Genomic DNA, 21,053 nt, shown 5'->3' on the forward strand with positions numbered 1-21,053 from the left:
TCAGACACGCGATATGAAGCCCAGCCCCAAACTGGCTGGGATCTGGATGGTTTCTAATGCCAGGGAGGATGGATTAAATGGAAAAGTAACAGGAAAGATGTGTTTAGCATCCATGAGCAGTTGAGGAGAGTCCTTCCTGTCTCTCAGACGCAGCTGTAAAGATAAGAAAGGGATTGTGTTAGCATTTAGCCCCTTTGTGGATAACCATCATCTTGCGGTGAGGTGTTACTCCATCTGCGTGCACAGATGTGTGTGTATACAGACACATACACTGTGGTCATCTGCAACACTTGTAACAATTAAATGATTAAAATATGGTTAATTTTGGCGTTAATTTTGCATATCTTTCCCTTATAATACAGTCTGAAGATATTTTGATTCCTTGCAAAAGGGAAAACTGAGGCGCTAGCTGATAACCACATCTTTTCAGTGAGCAGAATTACAGTTTTGCCTCAGTTCTACCTTCTCATTTTCCCTTATCATGCTAGCAATGCAACTAGATTTACAATAAACTTTCTTTTGGGGGAATTCTTTGTTTTCATAAATATACACAAAATTAAAAGGGACAAAATGAAGAGCTCTGGAATGTACATAGGCCTCACTTTTCAAAGCATTTGGAAATTCTCTTGCAGACACAGGTCTGACAGAAGTAAATTTGCATTTGCAAATGTTATCATTTGAAAAGTGGGTATTTAAATGCGTTTGCATATACACAGATAGGTAACCACAAAAACCTCTCACCTTCTGGAAATCTCATACACACTGAGGGAAAAACTACCATTCCTTTCCAAGTCTGGAGGCAGTGCATTGTGACTGCTTAAGATTTTAAGGCTAACAATGCTTTTTCAGCATAGAAAAAGAAATGACTAATCAGCCTAAAAAGCTTCAGGACACAATCTGTTAGGGTCATTTAAAGGTTTCTTAGAAACAGCCAGAAGATGTTTAATGAAAAGATACAGCCATACCTGTATTGTACGTATAAATGATACCAAGACTCTCTCTTCAAATTCATTCACTGGAGTATACAGATTCAGTACTTTCACAATCTGTGAAGAAGAACAACCATCCTCAGTTTCATTCTATCAGTAAGTCTACAGTTACTGACACACTTTATACATGAGCTACTTTTTAAAATTTAAATCATTTATTTTTTGTTTGTTTCATTGATTCATACAAAATGTCACTATCTATTCAAAGCTATTTTTAAACCTGCACCCTTAGAACACGTGTTCCTTGGAGGTAGAAACCCCAATTCTTCCATGCATAGGGAAAATACCAAACTGTGGCAAAGTCAGATGATAAATAGCTCACTGCATTCCTACATGCCCTGGAAACACACTGCACTTCTCCTCCTAGCTTTGACTCCCTATGGCTTTCTGTAGCTTCCATTCAAGAGAGTCTTATGACCTCAGTGTTTTTCAAGGGAGTGAGCAATTGCTCTGAAAGCAGGGCTACAGTCACTGGAAGACCAAACTGCAACACAGTGCCTTTGGATAGTAATGAATTAAACATCTAAAACTTACATAAACAATTTGGTCTTTTACATTTTTTCTGTTCAAAAAACAAACAAATCTTTTCAACAGAATGAAAACACTTGAGGCACATGGAATTATACCTTCTTTCAGTTCAGAACTAAATCAGTGCATTACTAAATCAAAACAGCTGTGCCAATGTCACTGCTACTGCTGACACCACTATGAAAGAAACAGAAATCTGTTTATTTTTCTGATAAGAATGTTCAGTAATAACCAAAGATGCTTGGATCCTGTTACTACCATAAAAATTCTAAGCATACACTGCACAGTTAAAGTAAGGGCAGCTTGTCTTTACAAAACTAAGCTTCCTATGGAGAAGCCTTCAGCTGTGCTGCCAACTGAGATACACTTGGCTCAGCCTTTCTGAGGCTAATGGGTACAGGAACTTAATACTCTTGTTTGCAAACCCTGAGACAACAGGTCTGCCTGAACTGTCCATTATCTTCAATGGATGCCAACTCAGATGGCAGAAAGATAATTTCCTAGAATCCTAGGCGGAGTTACCTGGGGAACAGAGATACCAGTGAAGGCTTTTCTCTGAAGATTTTTGCAGCCTGAGACTAAGTATAGTGCTACACACTGCACAGCGTACTGAGTTTCTTCTCAATTGGTCAAAACTTATCTTGTTCATCAGACCTAGTCCTTTTTTTCACCCCTCCAATTTAATCTGTTTAGTTATACAACTCAAAGCAATGTTAGAAATGTGTGACCTGTCTGTGACAGCAATGCAGGCAGGTCTTGCAAACACAGTGGAACAGAGAACTGCTTAAAAGGGACAGCAAAAAGAGAATGAGAGTTTGATTACTTGGGCAGTAGTCAGTGCATTGCACATTGAACAAATGGCTTCTGCATCTTCATCTGTTTTCTTTTTCACTTGCAACAACTGTGCAGCCTGTATGAGGGGCTCCAGTGTTTCTTTGGCCCCACTGTTCATCAAATTTTTATCACGTAGCCATTCTTCAAGTTGACTCACATTGTACCTGTATGAGTTTAGAATACAAAAACACTAGAGCTTAATTACCGCCAAATCAAAACCATGTCCGTTTCTCTTTCAGTTTTTCTTTCTCCTTATATGCTTTCCCTTCACACTTGTAGTTTTCTGTAATTTTATCTTCTTTCTATTTCCCTTCAATTAAGGCAGGACATTTTGAGTTTCAAAACAGCCAGAAACTATGGCTGACGACTTCCACTGAGTGCCTTTCCCCATTTGTTTCTGTTCCTATTAACTGTGGAAATGAGGCAAGCGTAAGAGGAAAGGCAGATGAGATTTTGTTCATACAAATGCACAGTGACAACTTACAATGTTACCCAAGGGAGGGAACGCCTTGGCTACGCTTCCTGGCACATGCCAGTAGAACGCCTTGGACAACTGCAGCCAAATGCAGGAACAGCCTAAGGTGGCTTTACCACAGGAAGTAGCAAATTACAGCCAAGAGCTCACTAACATTTTCAGCAGCATGTTCGAGAAAAGCATGACAAAAGCTCTCCCACCTTATCTGCATTCCTTTGCTCCAAGAACACATGTCCTTGCGCAGGAGAAGATTATTCAGTGTTACAGCTCCGATGATGTAGAACATCTGCTTGACAACCTGTTTGATCAGCTCTGGATCCATTCCATGCTGACACATCACGGAATGGAAAGAGTTCAGCTGTCGAATAATGGAGTCCAAAGTGTAGGTTCCTTCATCAGCAATGCTGGATGTTCTCTTCCGCAGCCCTGTCGGTTTCACCCCTGAGACACCTTGGATAGTCTCATGCTCCAGCATTCCAGAAACTGCGTAAGATTGACAACATTTGAATGACTGCAAATAGTCTACGTGCAAGCATGCTGTGCAAACCAGAAAAATCCTGTTGGCTATTTACACAGAACACATTTACACATTGGGCTTTCTGCTAAACACACTCTACCATGACTTCCAGCAATTCTTGCAGGGTCCCGCTACGTTTTGCAAAATCTAAGCTGACAGCATTTTAACAGATATTCCAGCAAGAGTGTCTGAAAGGAAGGTGTAACTGTAGCTTAGCAAAATACTCTTTTCATCCACCTGGCCATATGAACAGCAGAGTCAGCATTCCAAGAGCTGTTCCACTCTTCTAAAAGGTGTGATCAGAAAGTGTAATGAAAATTAGAGAGAACACTGTCTGACAATGAAATGAAAAACTCTCTCTGAATGTGAGCTTCACCACTGCTACCTATTTAGTTGCTGATTGCTGCCCATAATGATGGCCAGCCACTTTCTCCTCCATATTCATTTTAATTATGATTTCTCATATAACAAAACTCCAATTTTCCCAACACACGAATATCAGACTGTCCTAGCAGTGGTTTCTCTTGTGAACACATGACTTATGACAAACATTTACAACGCAAATTGATTCGTTCTGTCACTGCCAGACGAACCAGCCAGCTCTAATCCCACTTGTTCAGTACAGTCCTTGTCATCTATAAACAGAATACCAGAAGAACTATGAATAAAATTGTATCATTCAGGAATAAATATAAGATACAACATATTATTGCCATCACAATTTTCCTTTCAGTACTACAGCTTAAGGAATTCAACCCTGCCTTACCAATCATTGGTTGCAGAATGTTCTCCAGCACACGGACCAGTTGTTGGTAGATCTGAATAGCCAAGTCACTCAGGACTTGTCTGTATTCAGCTAAGTCAAAATTAGTGAGGCAGTGCTCATTCTGACGAGGTGTATTATGCTTCATAAACCCCTGCATTAATAAAATCACAGAAACAATTGCTTCAGTGGAATTAAAGAATATAAAATAAAGCCAGTATTTAGATTTTTTTAACACAACTGACAAATACTTCAAAGTAATGGCTGCAACCTCTCAAAACTTTAATTTGGAAATTCTGATTGAATACTAGGATTTTATTTTCAGTTCTGACTTATGCAATGTCTGTTTCCTTGACTTGAAACTCTGAACATGTGACATAGGAACTAAGTGTCAGCTTTCTAGCTGGTAAGACTCTGCCCTCCCACTCCAACATGGACATAGTAATTTAGCCATTTATTGCCAAAATCACAGGTAAGTCTGAAGAAGGAATTAGATGTACTGTAGTCTCCAAACTTAAAGTGGTCTGTCATACTATAGTTAAAGCACTCAATATGGCCTGTTGAATTTCAGCGAATCATTACAAAAAATGGTAATAGCAACAGATTCTTCAACTGAATCTGAGCTGGCACTTTCAGGAATACAGTGCTATCTAACCTCTGGGGCCTCGACCTGCAATAAAGTGAAACGGGATCAGACTTCATCTCCTACTACTTTCCACTGATGTCGTCACCATCATTCCAGAACGTGCAGTTGTTTTAAGAGACTCTGAATAGACTTGGAGCTATTAAGGAATTAAAGTGTAGTGCTGACAATGGTATTATAGAGCAATGAAATGGAGCATGAGCACTGCTTACCTCTTCTCCACTGTACTGCTTCAAACAGTGCAAGAACCGGCAGGTGTTGGACAGCCAGAAAGACACCGTTTCGAAGTCATCACCTCTTTTCTGAAGATGAAAACAAACACATTTCAACAAAGACTAGAAAGAGGAATAAAACATTGAAATGCTGGGTGAACACTTAAAATCCACTGATGTTTCATAAAACTGTGTATTTCAATAACATATTTGAAAAGTACAGTTTTTGACAAAATACACTCAAACACCATCTGTTTTCTGTAATTCTAGACCTCTATAGCATTTACTCCATTCACTGACACATGTCCAATATTTCTATGAATACCTAAGCTCCTGCAGGATCGTTTACCAAACAATCTGCTTTGTTTAAAAAGTAAGAATACTCCACAAGGCATGAAGCATCTTCATCATTTAATATTGCCTCCACAACACTCCCTGGCCTATACTCTTCCAGTCAACTCATTGCAAAGACTTCAGGCAGTAACTTATCACCAGTAAAATTGGCAGATGAAGCTAGTATGGAAATCTGTGAACCAACACTGCAAATGAAACATTTTAATTACGCGCTCTGGAGAAGATTTACAAAGACTCACTACCCAACAAGCTACTACATCTAAAGCTTTAAAAGTATAGCTCCAGAGGATGAAGACTACTCAAAATAAAAACAAGATCATCCTTTTTTAATTCATTCAGAGCTTCTATGGTATTATGTAGAGAAAATGCTATCAACTGTAATTTTTTGATTGTTAGCCCAACTTTCTGTAACTTCTGTGGGAGAATTTACTGCTCAGAAATCCAGAGTCAGTTCATTGATAGACCTTTCCTCATTTACCTAACATGCAATCAGAGGTAAATTTGAATTTAGCATTCTCCTAAACCAAGCAGACTGACCTTCAGCACTTTCTTGATGCCATTGATAGTGGAAGTCAACAATGAGCGCACTTTCTGGTCATCGTTAAGGTAATCTGCATGGCGTACACACATGAACAAAATATATGCTGGTAGTCCTGGAATCAGGTTGACTGCTACCCCACGTGGTTTCAGCTCTTGGGAAAAACAAACACATTATTTTGTTAACTGGTAACTCTCTGGAAAGTGTTAACATAGTAATTGCAACTTCCCAGTTAATTCTACCTGTGTGCCAGGTAGAATGTGGCCAGTGAAGAATCAACAGCAGAACTAAGAGCACGAGACACTTTCTTGGTAAAATTTCAGAGCAGCATAAAACATATCTGCTTGCTGAAAATATGTGGACATATTAATATGCACTGTACTAATCAGACTAAAAGACATTTCATTACAACAGACATTTAGGAGTTTTAGATAAACTAAACACCAAAACATGCTATGCAACTTCTGTGTTCTCATCATTTGCTTTATTTGTCAGAGTATGTGAGAGCAAAGAAGGCTGCAAATGAGAAAGACACTTACCTAAGATAAGATTCTTGACTAGTTTTTGTTCATCCTCCTTCTTATATTCTAACATCCCCTGGAAGTCTTTTTCCTTCCGTGGAATGTTAACTGGACGAATAGGTTCATCAATGATTTGTCCAGGTGATATGTTCTCCATCTGACCAACTTCAGAAGGGAAATGAAAAGAAACATTACAATGTCTTCCAACATATACTGGAAGAAACTTTTACATTTCTAGTGAAGAAATGTAAAATATAAAACTAAGGAAAGTGTGATTTTTTGGTTAAGCGTAACGCTTAGCAACAGAACACCCATTAAACAAGAAGCTTCACTCTTTATAAATATATCTTGGGGTTAGCATTCTTCCTTTGAAGAATTGACAAGTTACTGAGCTTGTTTCTGGAAAATGCAGACAGCCATAAAAAGCTTTAGAAAGATTAAGATCTGAATTATTTAAAAACAAATACTTTATCTTTTGAACATTATCAATCGCTTTTAACAATTACAATAGTTTTATTTATGCAGAGACATAGCAAGCTCTCAGTCTCTTCAGTCATGAGATCCTAACGCAACACACTTTGAAGCTCATAAAAATAGAACTAACTTAGTCCATATCTGAGTACTCTCATACCCAAGTCTCGCCAGCTCCTGAAAATGGAACCTCAATCTGAAAAAGAACCTCAGCATTCTTGGCTCCAGTGATAAAGAAATTCACTATCAAAGAAAAACTGGATGTACTTTTTCCATCTGGTTCTTATTTAATATCGCTTTCATCTTGACAAAAACAGATATTATCTTTGAGTACACAAACAGGCCAGGTAACATTATTTTTAAATGGTTTCCATCTTCAGAGAAATATCAACCTCCTCTTACTCACTGCTTTCAAATGGTGACAAATCTTCTGCAGCTTTATAAAGGAACAAAGGGAGCCCTGAGTGGATCTTCTGGAATCAATCAGCAGAAGCTAATGCTCTGAAGCCCTCACACCCTCCTTGCCACTAAGACAGCTAGATATAATGACAATGGGATCACAAAATGTAAAACAAAATCTTTCTCTCAAAAGTACCTTCAAGTTCACCAATCTTCTTAGCAAATACTTTCAATTGCTTCTTTAATTTGCGAACAGTTTTGTCTTGTTTTTCAAGTTGTTCCATCAAATCCTGTCAATTAAAATCAGAAACAGATAAGATATAAGAAAATGCCATAATGTGACAGAAAATCAGCGTTGTTAGAATCTACAAGGTGTGAGGAAAGCTGAACAGTGTTGCCATCCGCTGGTTGAGGTTTACAAGCTGGTACACTGCCTATAACACAAGACAAATATTGCAAATGCTATTAAGTTGTGTAGCACGACAAAGGCAAAGCTCAGAGGCAGGTATACTCTGCAAACACTCAAAACTAGGTCAGTTCTCACAGCAAAAGGCATTGGCTGCAAACACATCTCCCTAATGCTTCCTCTCTGCTCTTCCAAACACCTCACTGACATGCTTTTCTTTATTATTTAACAGCTGTCCTGTACTTCTGCATCATTTACTCATGCCTTCAGGACTGACTCATTATTCAAACTTACTCATTTTATAAGAACATTGAAAGAGCTACCTGCAAAAAGAACTTAACTTGCCTTCACATTCACCAAAATCATAAACATTCAATATACGACAGATCTTATAATGCTCTCTATCACTTAGCATCATCACATTTCCCACATTTCCTTACACTGAAGCTGGGATCTTAAAAGAACCATCTTTGTATTCTGTTCTTGAACAACACCTGGTACCTAAAAGACCTACACTGCAATAAGGCAGTATTTTTCTTTCAAAGGAACACTCCCCAGAAACCAGTGAATACTCCTGTAACCTGTTGTAGAAGCAAAACCTCCAGCTCAAAAAATCTGAAAGCCATTCCAGAACAGGCATTTGAAAGAAGCTTTTAAAAAACGTGCTGTTGTAAGCGTGATTCTCTATTGCACTAGTAAGAACAGAGGGGACCACGAGCCCCTTGCATCAGAAGTATCACCATGGATACTGCACCTTTCCTAAAAGCACCGTGGCTCCACTATACAAATTAACAGGTGTCACATCTCAGTGAGCTGGAATTTCATAAATTATATTCCTTCAAGTTCAGGTATGCTGCTACCTCTGTTTATCACTTTTAATTATTATGCAAATAAATTATTTTTAGTATTTCCAATTCTATCCGTCAGATTTCACGTTTGAAAAATATTAATTACAGATCTCTGTAAGTGTTTTAATTCAGGTTTATTTGTTCCAGTTGTCAGCACCGTAAGGAGATCTCTAAAAAAATGAAGGCCAAGATTTGAGTACTTACGTTTTCAGGCATTATTAACCTTAGAAGTACCTGTATGATCAGGCCTCAATTTTGCTGAGCTGTATTTAAACGTGTCGAAATTTTAAAGCAAAGAATGGACCTGAAAATTGAGCATCTTTTGCATCACGTACCTCCTTTTCAGGGCGTAGAGGCAGAATTAAGTAGAATTCAAAAAGAAACTGCTTTGCTCACAGTGCAAGACATATTAGTAGCAAAACTGTGCGTCAAAAAGAGTCACAGATGACACAGAGGACACTAAGACTAACAAAAAAAGCAGTGAAGGATATAATTGGCATCATGAAGCTCTCTGCAGGGGATTTCCTTTGGAAGGCAGAAAGGGAGGCAGCCTGCTTTTTAATTAGTGCTCCATAAATAGCAAACGAGACAACAAGGAAGCAGGATTGATGTGATCTACATACAATCATCCGTTTGTAAAGGGAAATCCGGTACGATTGATACTTCTTGGGATCATCTGCATACAACTCCTCATAAAACTGTAAAAATAGGTAGAGGATTGTTTTTCCCCCTCCCTTTCAGGCACTAATACTTCATTTAGCACTATATAAATGCAATCAGATTAATGCAAGATCAAAGATCTCTAATTTGAAGCAGTTCAGTTCTTAGGTGTGGTGCTGACTCCAGCCTCTCCCAGACAGAAGCTAATGCAGATGAGGCACACAAGCCAGATCTTTAAAAAATGGGCAATAATAACACGGTGAAAGTCTGGGATATAATCTTTTCAAGACTCTGGAAAGAACACTTCCTTGTGCAAGAAAAGATGGGATTGCAATAAGTACTGCTATTCTAACATCACACCTGGGAAACCTGTAAATTATTTGTACTCTGGGGCTAGGATTGGAAAAGAAGCCTATTCCCAATTTGAACCAGATTTGCAATACTCAAATATTGGTAGTGAAATACTAACAAATGAGTCTATATTTAACAAGTAAAATTACATTCACTGCATTTGTAAAGAAAGAAAACTCCTCTGGGATGTAATTACGTGACTGTTGTCTTTGGATTTCAGCATGTGATGAGCTGTTCTCTGGGTGGAAAAAAGGCTAAAACTCAGAACACATGACTAAGCAGCAGGAGGGATCTGTCCAAGATGGAAATATTCTTCATTTACCTTTTCCAGTAGGAGTCAGTTCCTACTGAGATATATGTATAACATATTTTCAATCGATTTTCCAAGAGCTATTAAGCTGAACTGAATATTGCTCTAAACCTCGGACCTAAGACAACAGCTTTACAGTGAAAAGTTCTGTAACGTATATAAGCAGAAAAGACACCCTAAACAGCACCTTGGCTTGTTTAGAGAAAGCAATGGCACTCAGAGCTCTGAATTTTCTCCCTGAAGTACAATGGCTTCTCCAAAAGTAATGCCTCTTATTTTATTATGTTGACCATGACACCAAGGTTGATGTTGGTGGTACAGCAATAGAGGTTGAACCTTCCCACCAATATTCCATTACATTTTGTTGCTGTGTGACAGATGGCAGCAGAGGGGCAGTCTGACAGAATGGTGTCTGACATGGAATTACATATGAAGCAAAGGGGTGGGGCTGAATTCCTTCACTCATCAACACTTGCTGAACTTTTATGGACACCAAACAGTGGATGTGAGCACAGTGAGGTGCTGGGTGGTACACTGTAGCAACAACACTATCATTGAAGCTGTGACACAGTAGGTCTCCTCCACAGGTGCAGATTTTTACGAGCATAGCATACAGGCTCTTGTTCATTACTGCTGGCAAAAATGCATAGCTAATGGTGGTGACTGTTGAAAAATAGTGTTTTGAAGCTGCAAATCTGCTCTATCGAATAGTGTTATTGCGCTATTTATATTTGTTGTAGTTCCCCTGGAAATAAATAGGAGGCATTATTTTCAGAGCAACCTATGTAGCCTAGAGCATTCTACTAAAAAGAAGAACTTACACAGAGGAACTCCAAGCTAATGAACAGAGATAAGACAATGATTTTTCAGCATGGGCTGAAAATTTCCCCAGAAATGAACTAGCCTGTACATGATGAACATATACCTTCACAGGAAAAGGTATTTCACCTGACCTCTCCTTCATACAAAAATGAGGTACAGTGAACAGGGAACACCAGACAACCAAGTACCTCCTAAGTTTCTTTTTCTGGAGCAAAACACTGAATACCTGGAGCTCATAACACAGTGGACGACCTGTGTAGCTTCAGGCAGGAAGGGAAAGAGGAAGAAAAGCTACACTGAAGAATTAAAGAACTACATCAGCATTTTTCAACAAAATAATATTTCAGAGGAAACACCACTGCTTGCCAATAATATTTTTTTTTTAAGTTCCATGCATATCAATGATTCTATTTAGGAATGATTAAACTCATTGGTTGAAACCAGCACTTTTATATTGGCATTCACAAGCTTTTCTATGCCACAAACTAAGAAAGTCCTTAAATTGATGTGACTTAATCAGTAGTCATTAGTTTCTTTCTTCCATTAGCTTATCTTAAAAAAAATAAAATCCCTGCGCTCAAGCAGCTTTTTTACAGGAGGCTGCCATCTGAAAACCAATGAGTACTTACAGGCACAGACAAGCTTGTAAGACCCCATGCCTGCTCCAACAACATCATGCCCTTACCAAATTCTCATTTGTCAGCCGGGTGATCTCATGCTGCAGACTGGCTTCAATGCGGGCCTCTGGGGGCAGCTGCAGATTCTGCGCCAAGAGCTGCTGCTGGCGATTGTTTTCTTCCTTCAGACTTTGGATCTCACCTCGCAGTGACTCCAGCTCATTCTCGTGGCTCTTCTTCTGTGACTGCAGCTGAGACTCCAGCAGCCTGAAGAAGTTGAGCAGCAGTTGTAAGATCACACTTGGTAAGACACATCCCAAATTCTCAGAGGGAGTTTAGCTGCTGCTCAGGAACAATTAGCAATGGCTCGCAAAGGAAAATGAAAAAGGCAGAGTACTCTTTAAACCCTTCAGTATGCCTTCTAATTAAATTAAGTTTGTGTGATCAAAAAGTGGAGAGAAACTAATTGTGACAATGTTTTGCATTTCCTTTGTGATGGAGCACATACTGTGCATGGTACAGCTGAGAATGTGGCAAGGAATGTATTGCTACGCCTTCACAGACTGCTCCTGTTTGTAAAGGGGCAAGAGAGGTCTTACCTCTACCCAAATCCTATCAGTTGTGTAAAATGCAGACAGTCTATACTCTTAAGCTAGGTTTCTGCAATAGTAACAAAGGCAAATCTTTTTAGAGGTAACTTTGTTCAGTCAGAAACCATTCAACTACAATTAATCATCTTTATATTCTTACACTAAAGTAAACATTTTGAAGAGGCCTGTCACAGAATTGTAGAGCTTGCCATTTGTGCAGGAATGGTTAAAGAACCAAACTCAGGACCAGGATCCAGGAGCTCTGTTTCACCCTTGCCACTGACTTGCTCTCTTCCCTTGGGCAACTCACGTCACAAATTCTTCTTATGTGAAATGGGAATAAGATGTAAGAGCCTCCTTCAAAGTAGTGCTGTGTGGATTAACTCATGTTTGCAAGGTACTGTCCAAGAGCTCTGACTCATTATTTCATAAATATACACACACAGGAAGTGATGCTACTGGAGACTGCTAGTGTTCAATTAGACAATCTTTCAGGGTTTAAATATGCATTAGGCAGCCACATTTATTAGTAACCAGACAGATCAAGCACGCGAGGGCAAACAGTCGTTTACCTGCACTGCTCTGCTATTAAGACAAAGCTTGTTGTCTCTACAGTGCTAGGATGAAAAGGACGAGGCGCGGAGCGCTCACTCTCACACAAGCATTCTGCTCTGCAGAACACTTGTTCTAAGTTACACCTTCACAGACCATGTTAGGATTAGAATTTGTAAGCACAAGGGAAGGAAAGACTTCAGTTAGTAGCATTCCCTGCAAAACAGCTCCTTCTGTAGTTACTGCTACCAAATGTGTATATTTAAGAAAATCAGCACTGCAAATCTGTTGTGCCAGGACATGACTAATGACTGTTTTGGAAGTCTAGAATATGTTACAGAGGCCCAGTCACACACACAGCCCAGAACTGCATTTCCTAACCAGGTGAGCTGCTCAATGACCTGACCAGCACGCGGCTTTGCAGCAGCCACAGTGCCTGTATTGAGGTCTGGCCAGCACCACGATGAACTAACAACTGCTTCTCTCTTGTGGGCTCCCCTTCTTGTCTGCTACACTCTGATTCTTGCATAGAGAGGTGTGGGAGAATAATGTTACATTTATTGAACCCAAGTCAGAATAAAGAGAGCAAGACATAGCTATTCAGAATATGCTGAAATTATTCCAACAGTACATTAACTTTGATACCCAACATAAAGGCACACAAATGATACACAGTTAAAAAACTCCTCCCCTTGCAGATCTTCTGGCATTTTACAGTCTACTTTTGTGCAAGTATTCTTGAGAATTACTTATAGTTGTTGCCACCATCTTAGCTTCTCAAATAACATAATGTGGAAAGCCAAAAACTTTGGCAACTAACTTTGAGGAAATCCAACAAAGATTTTTTTCTAAGCAAAAAGAAATACTGTAGCCAAAGCAAGGGGCACAGTTAGCTAGAAGAGAAGATGCAAATGAAGAAAAAGCCATTCTGAGAAGTCTGGTAACCTGTTGGCTTGTTTTAACCCTTCATAAACCAGCCAAAGTTCTCCGTCCTCATTCAGCATATGATAGTCCTGGGGAGATTGCCTTCCAAGAAAAGTGTTTAAAAAAATACAAGAGAGATACATGATGGTGATGAGATGACATGTTAAGGACATTACGTACTTAATTATAGTTACAATAAAAGAGAAAGAAACAATTCTATAAAGCAACTTGGAGAAGTACCTCTCCTGTTTACATGTATTTCTTCCTAGTAATGAAATTTAGCTTGTGGCATTAGCCCAAGTGGTTACTCATTTCGTGCTGTTACAATATACATATTATGACAGACTACCATGATTACTACTGGACAAAAATAAAAAAATAGCATGTGGAACAGAACCCAGTTTGAGCAATATAGTTGATTAAAGACTAAGAAGGTGCAAGTCCAGGAATCACGATTTGACATGTCCCCACTGTTTCTTAATCCTTTCAAATACTGTACACAGCAGTTTTACTAATCAAATCAAATTATAACCCCAAATACAAGTGTTCTCTGTGCATTTACACTTAGGTGGATACAACCTGCTGAACATGATATGCTCAGGGTATCAGGGCACACTGCAAATGGCTGTAAATGAAATACAGAGAACGTGTACCTGTTCGTTTCCTTCAGTCCAATATATGCCTGTGCTATTTCCCCTTTGTCTTTCATCTTCTGTACATCCTCCAAGAGGATTGTAGAATCTGTCATGGTATTCTGGAAAAAGAATGAGGATTGCCAGGGTAAATTTAACAATGTAATTGTTCTTTGAATCCATATTTTTGTCACGTTACTCACATGGGACCCTCCCTACCCAAGCAGCACGCTAGAGTGAGTTTGGGTACTTCAGAAACAAGAGTTTAGTCTGTAACTTCTAAAACCATTTGGTGTATCTTCTAAAATGACCTCATACAACATGCTGAAATATCATCTATCTACTGATTGGGTACATCTGTAAACCTTATTTCATTATTTTCTTTATCATCTAAAAGAAAATGAAATCATGGATTTGCATTTGTTTAATATTACTACATACTGAAATTCAAGCAGCATGGTTTTGCAACAAGTTTACAAATGCAGCTTAATTCTGTTTTAAATTTTATTTCCAAATCTCATAAATAAAGTCTTTGCATATTTTCAATGCTCTGACAAAGCAGGCAATAATTTACAAGGACTGGAAATTTTTTAAGCTAGATATCATCAAAATACAATTTTTGTTTCAGTTTTGAATGTTACTATGGCACTTTCGCTTTCAGTAAAACTTTTCAGTAAAAGTATTTCAGTAAAACTTGAAATAAATAATCAGTGTTTGCAGTCAGCTAAGCCAGTCTGATCTTAGTCACCGCCATGGATAATTACCAGAGTGCTCTAACAAATTCAAGAGCTGTAATTCTGACTTTTCTTTTTGACTTCCAAAAAAATTAAGTGCTATTTTCCTGAGTAAAATTTTTCAAAGGAACAACTTTGTGGGCGTAAATTTTGGAGAACAGCTCTCTTATGCCTAATACAATTGGTGTTATCTAATAATAAAACACATAAGCTGCTCAAAAAATTATTCCCAATATTACAGTGAGATTTTTGTCAGCTTTTTACAATTCTTTTGTTACTCTGTAAAAATACTGTACACTGCCAATATTGCCTTTGCAACGTATTTATTACTTCTGTGCTAATGGAAAAAATGCTAGTTATTCTTACATCCTCAAGACTACTCTAACTGCTATAGCTGTAACACTTAGCAGCTCTCATTTAAAGTCAGTTTGGTTCCTCTTTTTCCCAAATACTCTATCTTCAACTAAATTTTCTAATCAAACATTCAGCAATTCCTGTCTAGTATCTGCAGATTACAACTTGAGTCCTGACTGCGCTCACTGCATGTCAAAGGTAACAAACACTATAAAGGAATCCTTCCTATCAAGGAACTCTTTTGTGAAATGTATAGATTTTGCTGTAGAGATCTGATTTGTAAATCACGGCGCTGCTCCTGCTCTTCAAACACATTAAGCAGGATACACTGATGGAGCCAACCACGCTGATTCATGGATCTTTCCTTTCATGTCCAGGTTAACATAAACCAACAGTGCAAAGTTATTAAATCAGCTTGTTTTGAAGCAACTTATTTCCTTGTGCAGAAGGGGATGATAGGGATAAAGGAGACAAAGAAAGGATAATGAGAATGGTTTTTCAATGACAGCAAAGTAAAGCTCAAGAACTTCAAATGCATCAAGCTGAGCGGTGCAGTCGATACATAGGAAGGAAGGGAAGCCATCCAGAGGGACCTGGACAGGCTGGAGAAATGGGCCCACGAAAACCTAATGAGGTTCAATAGGGCCAAGTGCAGGATGCTGCACTTGGGTCAGGGCAATCCCAGGTATTTACGCAAACTGGGTGAAGATCTCCTTGAGAGCAGCCCTGTCGAGAAGGACTTGGGGGTCCTGGTGGACAAAAAGTTGGACGTGATCCAGGAGTGTGTGCTTGTAGCCCAGAGGGCCAACTGTGTTCTGGGCTGCATTAAAAAGGGGTGGCCAGAGGGAGAGGGAGGTGACTGTCCTCCTCTACTCTGCTCCTGTGAGGCCCCATCTGCAGCACTGCGTCCAGGCCTGGGGCCCCCAACACAGGAAGGACTGGAGCTCTTAGAAGGAGTCCAGAGAAAGGCACTAAGATAATCAGAGGGCTGGAGCACCTCTCCTACGAGGAAAGGTTGAGGGAACAGGGATTGTTTAGCTTGGAGAAGAGAAGGCTCTGGGGAGACCTCGCTGTGGCCTTCCTTTACTTGAAGGGAGCTTATAAACAGGAGGGGGAATGGCTGTTCACAAGGGCGGACAGTGATGGGCGGGGGAATGGCTTTAAACTGAGACAGGGAAGGTTTAGGTTAGATATTACGAGGAAGTTTTTCACACAGAGGGTGGTGAGGCACTGGAACAGGTTGCCCAAGGAGGCTGTGGATGCCCCATCCCTGGAGGCATTCAAGGCCAGGCTGGATGTGGTTCTGGGCAGCCTGGGCTGCTGGTTGGTGACCCTGCACACGGCAAGGGGTTGGAACTAGATTGTCACTGTGGTCCTTTTCAACCCAGGCCATTCTATGATTCTCTGATACATATAGGCTATATATAAAAGGCAGGGAAATGATATCTCAAATATTTGTCACTGTTTGTTTGTTTGTTTGATCACATTAAATAGTTCTGGTTAACAACTGTAGAAAATAACATGTACCTTGTCCTCCTGGCAATCAAATTGGTGGGCAAGAAAGAAGAGAAACAAAACATTAGAAAATTCTGTCTGAGCTGCAGCTGTCCAATCTAATAAATAAACTGTCTGTTAGCCATCCCACTGGTCACCTTCACATTTTCCTCATAACTAATGCAAAAAATCACAATTTGGTCCCACCATCACTGAGAATAAGTTATTCAAGGACTTCAATTCAAAAATTCACTTATAGTGCTAAAAATATCGTAGGAAAATGAGTTTTGTTTGCTTTATAATTAAATCATTTGAAACAAGGTATGTACACCTCCATGCATCACAGACTTTCAACTCATTTTGGACAACTATAAACACATTTCTGCAGTAAATGAAGGAAAGAGAAGATGTATCTGTTAATTCCTGGCTGCAGTTACAAATGCTAGAGTTCAGTTCAATGGAACTGATTAGTTACTAGTTTAACTGATACCTTTTCAGGTTAAGTAACTTATATTCAAAGCTATTACTTTGCTAAGTATCTCATCAGAATTATAGCTTTATTTTATTATCATTTTTTAGAAAATACACTTCAGGGAATGTGATCTATTCTTCTAAAACATGTCACCTATCAAGCAATAATATGGATTTCATATATTTTCATAGGTTATCTTTACAAGATTTTATTGTTTTTCTGTGTGCAGTCATTTATGAGCCTGCCTAGGTTTAGCAGAAATTGATCCTCGCACCTCCTGCTGGACTGTTAATTAAAAAGAATTCCTGACAACACAGTAAATTTCCCAGTCAAACTACATAATTCGCAAGAAATACAATACTGCTCCAAATGAGAATCATTTCTGCATCATTAAAAGAGTCTGGGGAGATCTTGGCCAGACAGTCTGTATTTGACAGCTTGCTATGATCTGCATATCTTCATGAGATGCTGGTAGATAAGCCCAAGGTTGGTTTATTAACAGTCTCCCAATTTGGATTGCTGCAATTTATGCACCAGTAATGGATGAATAGCTAACACTTAGAAAGGCTTTGAAACGTAGATAATTTTTTCTGCCTTTTCAAGCAGGTTGATAAATTAAATAAGGCACGCGAGTTACACAATATAACTTCACTACCCAGTGAACCTCTTGACTGGTAATTTACCTTGGGTTGAATAGCTTCTTTCTGGCTAACCAACTGAGACCTCAGGATAAGCACTTCTTCCTTGCGTACTTCCAGTTCTTCGCTTACTGAAGTCAGCTGATCCAGGAGAACTCTGTATGCTGGAGCACCAGGAGCAGTTACCTCTGGAGATCGTGTTTCTGTGAGGGCCTTCTGCAGCTCGTTCAACTCGTTCTTCAGTTTTTTATTCTCAGATTCAAGCTCTTGACGCTGCAAAAAATGGAGACAATCCCATCAGCCAACAGCATGGCAGAAATGCTGAGCAACTGCAACAAACCCAACAATCCCTCCCCTGTCCCCAGCTGCATGCCCGACAGGATTTCACAGATAGGGCTACCGTTAGACTGAACCCACACATGTGTACTGTAGTACATGTAGATTTGAAGGGAAAAGAAAAAAGAAGCAACAATCCTTTTTTCTCCTATTCTTCCCTTAACAACAACAACAAAGCAAGCTCCCAAAACAGCAGCCAACAGGATAAGAAGATCGTGCATCATTCTGGTTTACTAAGAAATGTTTTAATTGTTAGTGGCCTAAGGTATGTATCAATTTAAAGAATGTTTCAAATACAGAGCTACATTTATCACTCTATCTTTGCTCAAATTAACTTGCAAGCTGCACTAAGCCCCAATCATATACTCTGTACCTTAAAAAAATAAAGGTATTCTTATGATAAAACACTTCCAGGGGAATTTTAATTCTAGTTTTTCTAGCTAATATTCTGAAACAGCAGAGCCGATGTAACATACTACACCAGCACATATAATTGGTGGCAATATATTCACTAGAAAATAGCAAAGAACTCCTTCTTAGATTTACCTTGAGTGATTCATACTCCAACTCTGCACCTCTTATTGGAGGCCTTTCCTCCTCCTGTGAAAGAATACAGATTAGTGTGAAAAAAACAAAGGAATAAGCAATCCTTTCTATTCCTTATTTAGTTGGGGCAGGAAAAGGAAAGGGAGCTGAAAATTTTTTCCTATAGAAAATGCTCATTCTGGTACTGCTGAGCACTTTAAGTTGAATATTGGCATGGTCTCACTTAATTGTGTGTTGAAGGCACATAATTGGTTAATGTAAATAAAATCATGTACCTGTCACAGGTAATGAAACAGAGCCAATGAATGCCAGAATGTTTAAGATATTCACTGTTGAAACAAATGCCAAAACTAGTTTAGTATTTTTACAAGTACTTAAGGATGCCATATGAGAGAATTACAATTAAAATCTGCTAAGCAAGCTTGTCTAATCTCAGCATTTTGGCTCTGCTTAAAGTACTTCTTATTCTGCCTAAAATTACCAATTACTTATTCTCCCCAACATTTAAGTTGGTTGTTATATTTTCATTCCTCAATAAACAAAACACCAAAATCCCAGTGCATTAGGTTCCTTTTAACTTCCATCATAGGATCTCAGAAACCTTGGAAAAGTAAATCATCAGTAGCTAGTACTGAGTCCTGACAGTACTAAGTACCAGGCACAAAATGTGTGGTAAAATAAAGCAAGTACTAGGGGAAGAGAAGGACTTAGTAAAACCCAGTCAGCATTTGCACAGCTGATATTTCATCAGAGATACTCTGGAGTCAGCATTTGATCAGCTAGAAGGAGGACACCTTAGCTTTGGCACGAAGAGCCTGTTCCTCCTTTCTGTCCAGTTCATCCTGCAGGGATTGCTTCTCTTGCTCCAGCTCTGTAACCCGTTTCTGCAGCTTGAGGAACAGAGACATGTCCAATGGTGCCTTTTTCTCACTTGGCTCCTGCTTTAGGAAGAACAGAAGGAAGTCAAGACGTATTCCACTTCCAGAGCTAAAGGAAGCACTACTGTAAGTAAAAAAGGGAAAACAGACTGGGGAAAAGAAATGACACACAGAAATGTTACTTGATTCTGAGAGTTCACTACTGGCATCTAAAACGTTTCATCAGCTGTCAGAATGCTATTTCAAAAAAGGATCTACTCACATAAAACATATCTATGCCTACAGCCTAGCAAAAGGAAGCACCAGGGACAATCTAGCAGACAGTAGCCTATAATTAAGCATACCTTTTAATCTTACTTGTTTGGAGGGGAAGGAGAAAAAAATGTCTGTGGTTAGAATCATTTGGAAAGCAACTGGCAACCAACGCTTTTTCTGTTTTTTCTCCCCATTTCAAATTATCTCTCCTGTGAGTTCTTCAGATACAGAGAACTCTCTCTGATGAGTATAGATTTAGGTCCATGACTAACCAAGGTAATTTAGTGGGATGACATAAAAAGGTACTAAGAGATGTATTTCATGCCTTTTTGCTTTTATTATGCTAATTAAACAGCCTGTTCTGGGACTAATCCACTAGCTTTCTCACCATTTTCTGGGCAAGGACCAGCATTTGCCATCCAATGGTCCATAAAAAACTGTTCATCAGCCATTTTGTACTTTATGTAGCAAGAAGATTAAAGCATTTACTATCAAGTGCACCATAAAATTTTGAAGCCTACAAAAGGAACTAGAAAATTAATAATAATGACTTAGCAGATAAGCAAGTACAGCCATTTCCATTTCATCTCTCACTGTTGAGAGGAAGGCTCATAAACTACACTGGCAGCTCAGGAAAAAGAAAATGGACTTTCAGGTTGCTGGCTTTATTGTTTCATAATGACGTAGTGTCTGTTTTTGTGATATGGTTTTGTGTCATTACCCCCTTAAAATTAACAGCATATATTAAAGAGAATATAGATTTAATCTTAACAGTGCTGCACTTAGTCACGCTACTGTTACTTTTTTTTCTTTACCATTTATGTTAAAAATAAAATCACCAAAATTGGCTCTAGAATAACAACTAAATAAGTCTATTAGCCAAAAGAAAAGATGCTATTTGGCTTGTAAGTGAGATCCAATCACACACAGTTGCACTGTCCTTTTCTGAACTGCCTATAAAGATGGGAGCATCTTTCTGAAATAATTTTGCAAGGTGGAAAGTGTAAATGAGAAAGCAAATCGTGAAAGACACTGCTGAGAACACATGTCAGCAGGAATGTGTCGTGGTGTTTGCCTCCCTGATGGAAAATCACTTTCCGTGGATGCTTTCGAAAACAGCCTGTAAAACAAATTGTGGAGATAACTAACCTAGAGGGCAAACAGAGGGAGCTCTGTGATTGCTCACAGTTATAAAAATCTCCGGTATGCACAAAAAAACTTTGCATCTGCCAACTGCCAAGCACAGCCAGAGCACAAACCTGACAGCTTGTTGCTGTTAGTAGTCCCACTCCTGTGGGACTGAGAGGGACAAAACGTACAGATGTCTTGGAATATACAGAGAAGGCTTGGAGATGCAAAACAATTACTGATGGTTATTATTCATTAAAGA

The 21,053-nt window shown here is 39.0% G+C and overlaps 1 protein-coding gene across 1 annotated transcript in view; it reads right to left on the bottom strand.

Annotated features, from left to right (window-relative positions):
• MYO5A (myosin VA) overlaps window positions 1–21,053 on the bottom strand; it is a gene marked incomplete at both ends in the record, with an annotated part of 91,006 nt that continues 69,953 nt past the window's right edge. Inside the window, 16 exons of the mRNA XM_079541190.1 lie at window positions 1–153; window positions 966–1,046; window positions 2,341–2,515; window positions 3,027–3,309; window positions 4,110–4,260; window positions 4,962–5,051; window positions 5,853–6,007; window positions 6,393–6,539; window positions 7,441–7,534; window positions 9,122–9,196; window positions 11,327–11,525; window positions 13,346–13,413; window positions 13,965–14,078; window positions 17,694–17,921; window positions 18,531–18,584; window positions 19,325–19,468. Coding sequence (XP_079397316.1) covers window positions 1–153; window positions 966–1,046; window positions 2,341–2,515; window positions 3,027–3,309; window positions 4,110–4,260; window positions 4,962–5,051; window positions 5,853–6,007; window positions 6,393–6,539; window positions 7,441–7,534; window positions 9,122–9,196; window positions 11,327–11,525; window positions 13,346–13,413; window positions 13,965–14,078; window positions 17,694–17,921; window positions 18,531–18,584; window positions 19,325–19,468 — 2,211 coding nt within the window. The remainder of the gene's footprint in view (window positions 154–965; window positions 1,047–2,340; window positions 2,516–3,026; window positions 3,310–4,109; window positions 4,261–4,961; window positions 5,052–5,852; window positions 6,008–6,392; window positions 6,540–7,440; window positions 7,535–9,121; window positions 9,197–11,326; window positions 11,526–13,345; window positions 13,414–13,964; window positions 14,079–17,693; window positions 17,922–18,530; window positions 18,585–19,324; window positions 19,469–21,053) is intronic.

Source organism: Tetrao urogallus (genome assembly GCF_951394365.1).
Source record: "Tetrao urogallus genome assembly, chromosome: 11".
In the NCBI taxonomy this organism is placed as follows: domain Eukaryota; kingdom Metazoa; phylum Chordata; class Aves; order Galliformes; family Phasianidae; genus Tetrao; species Tetrao urogallus.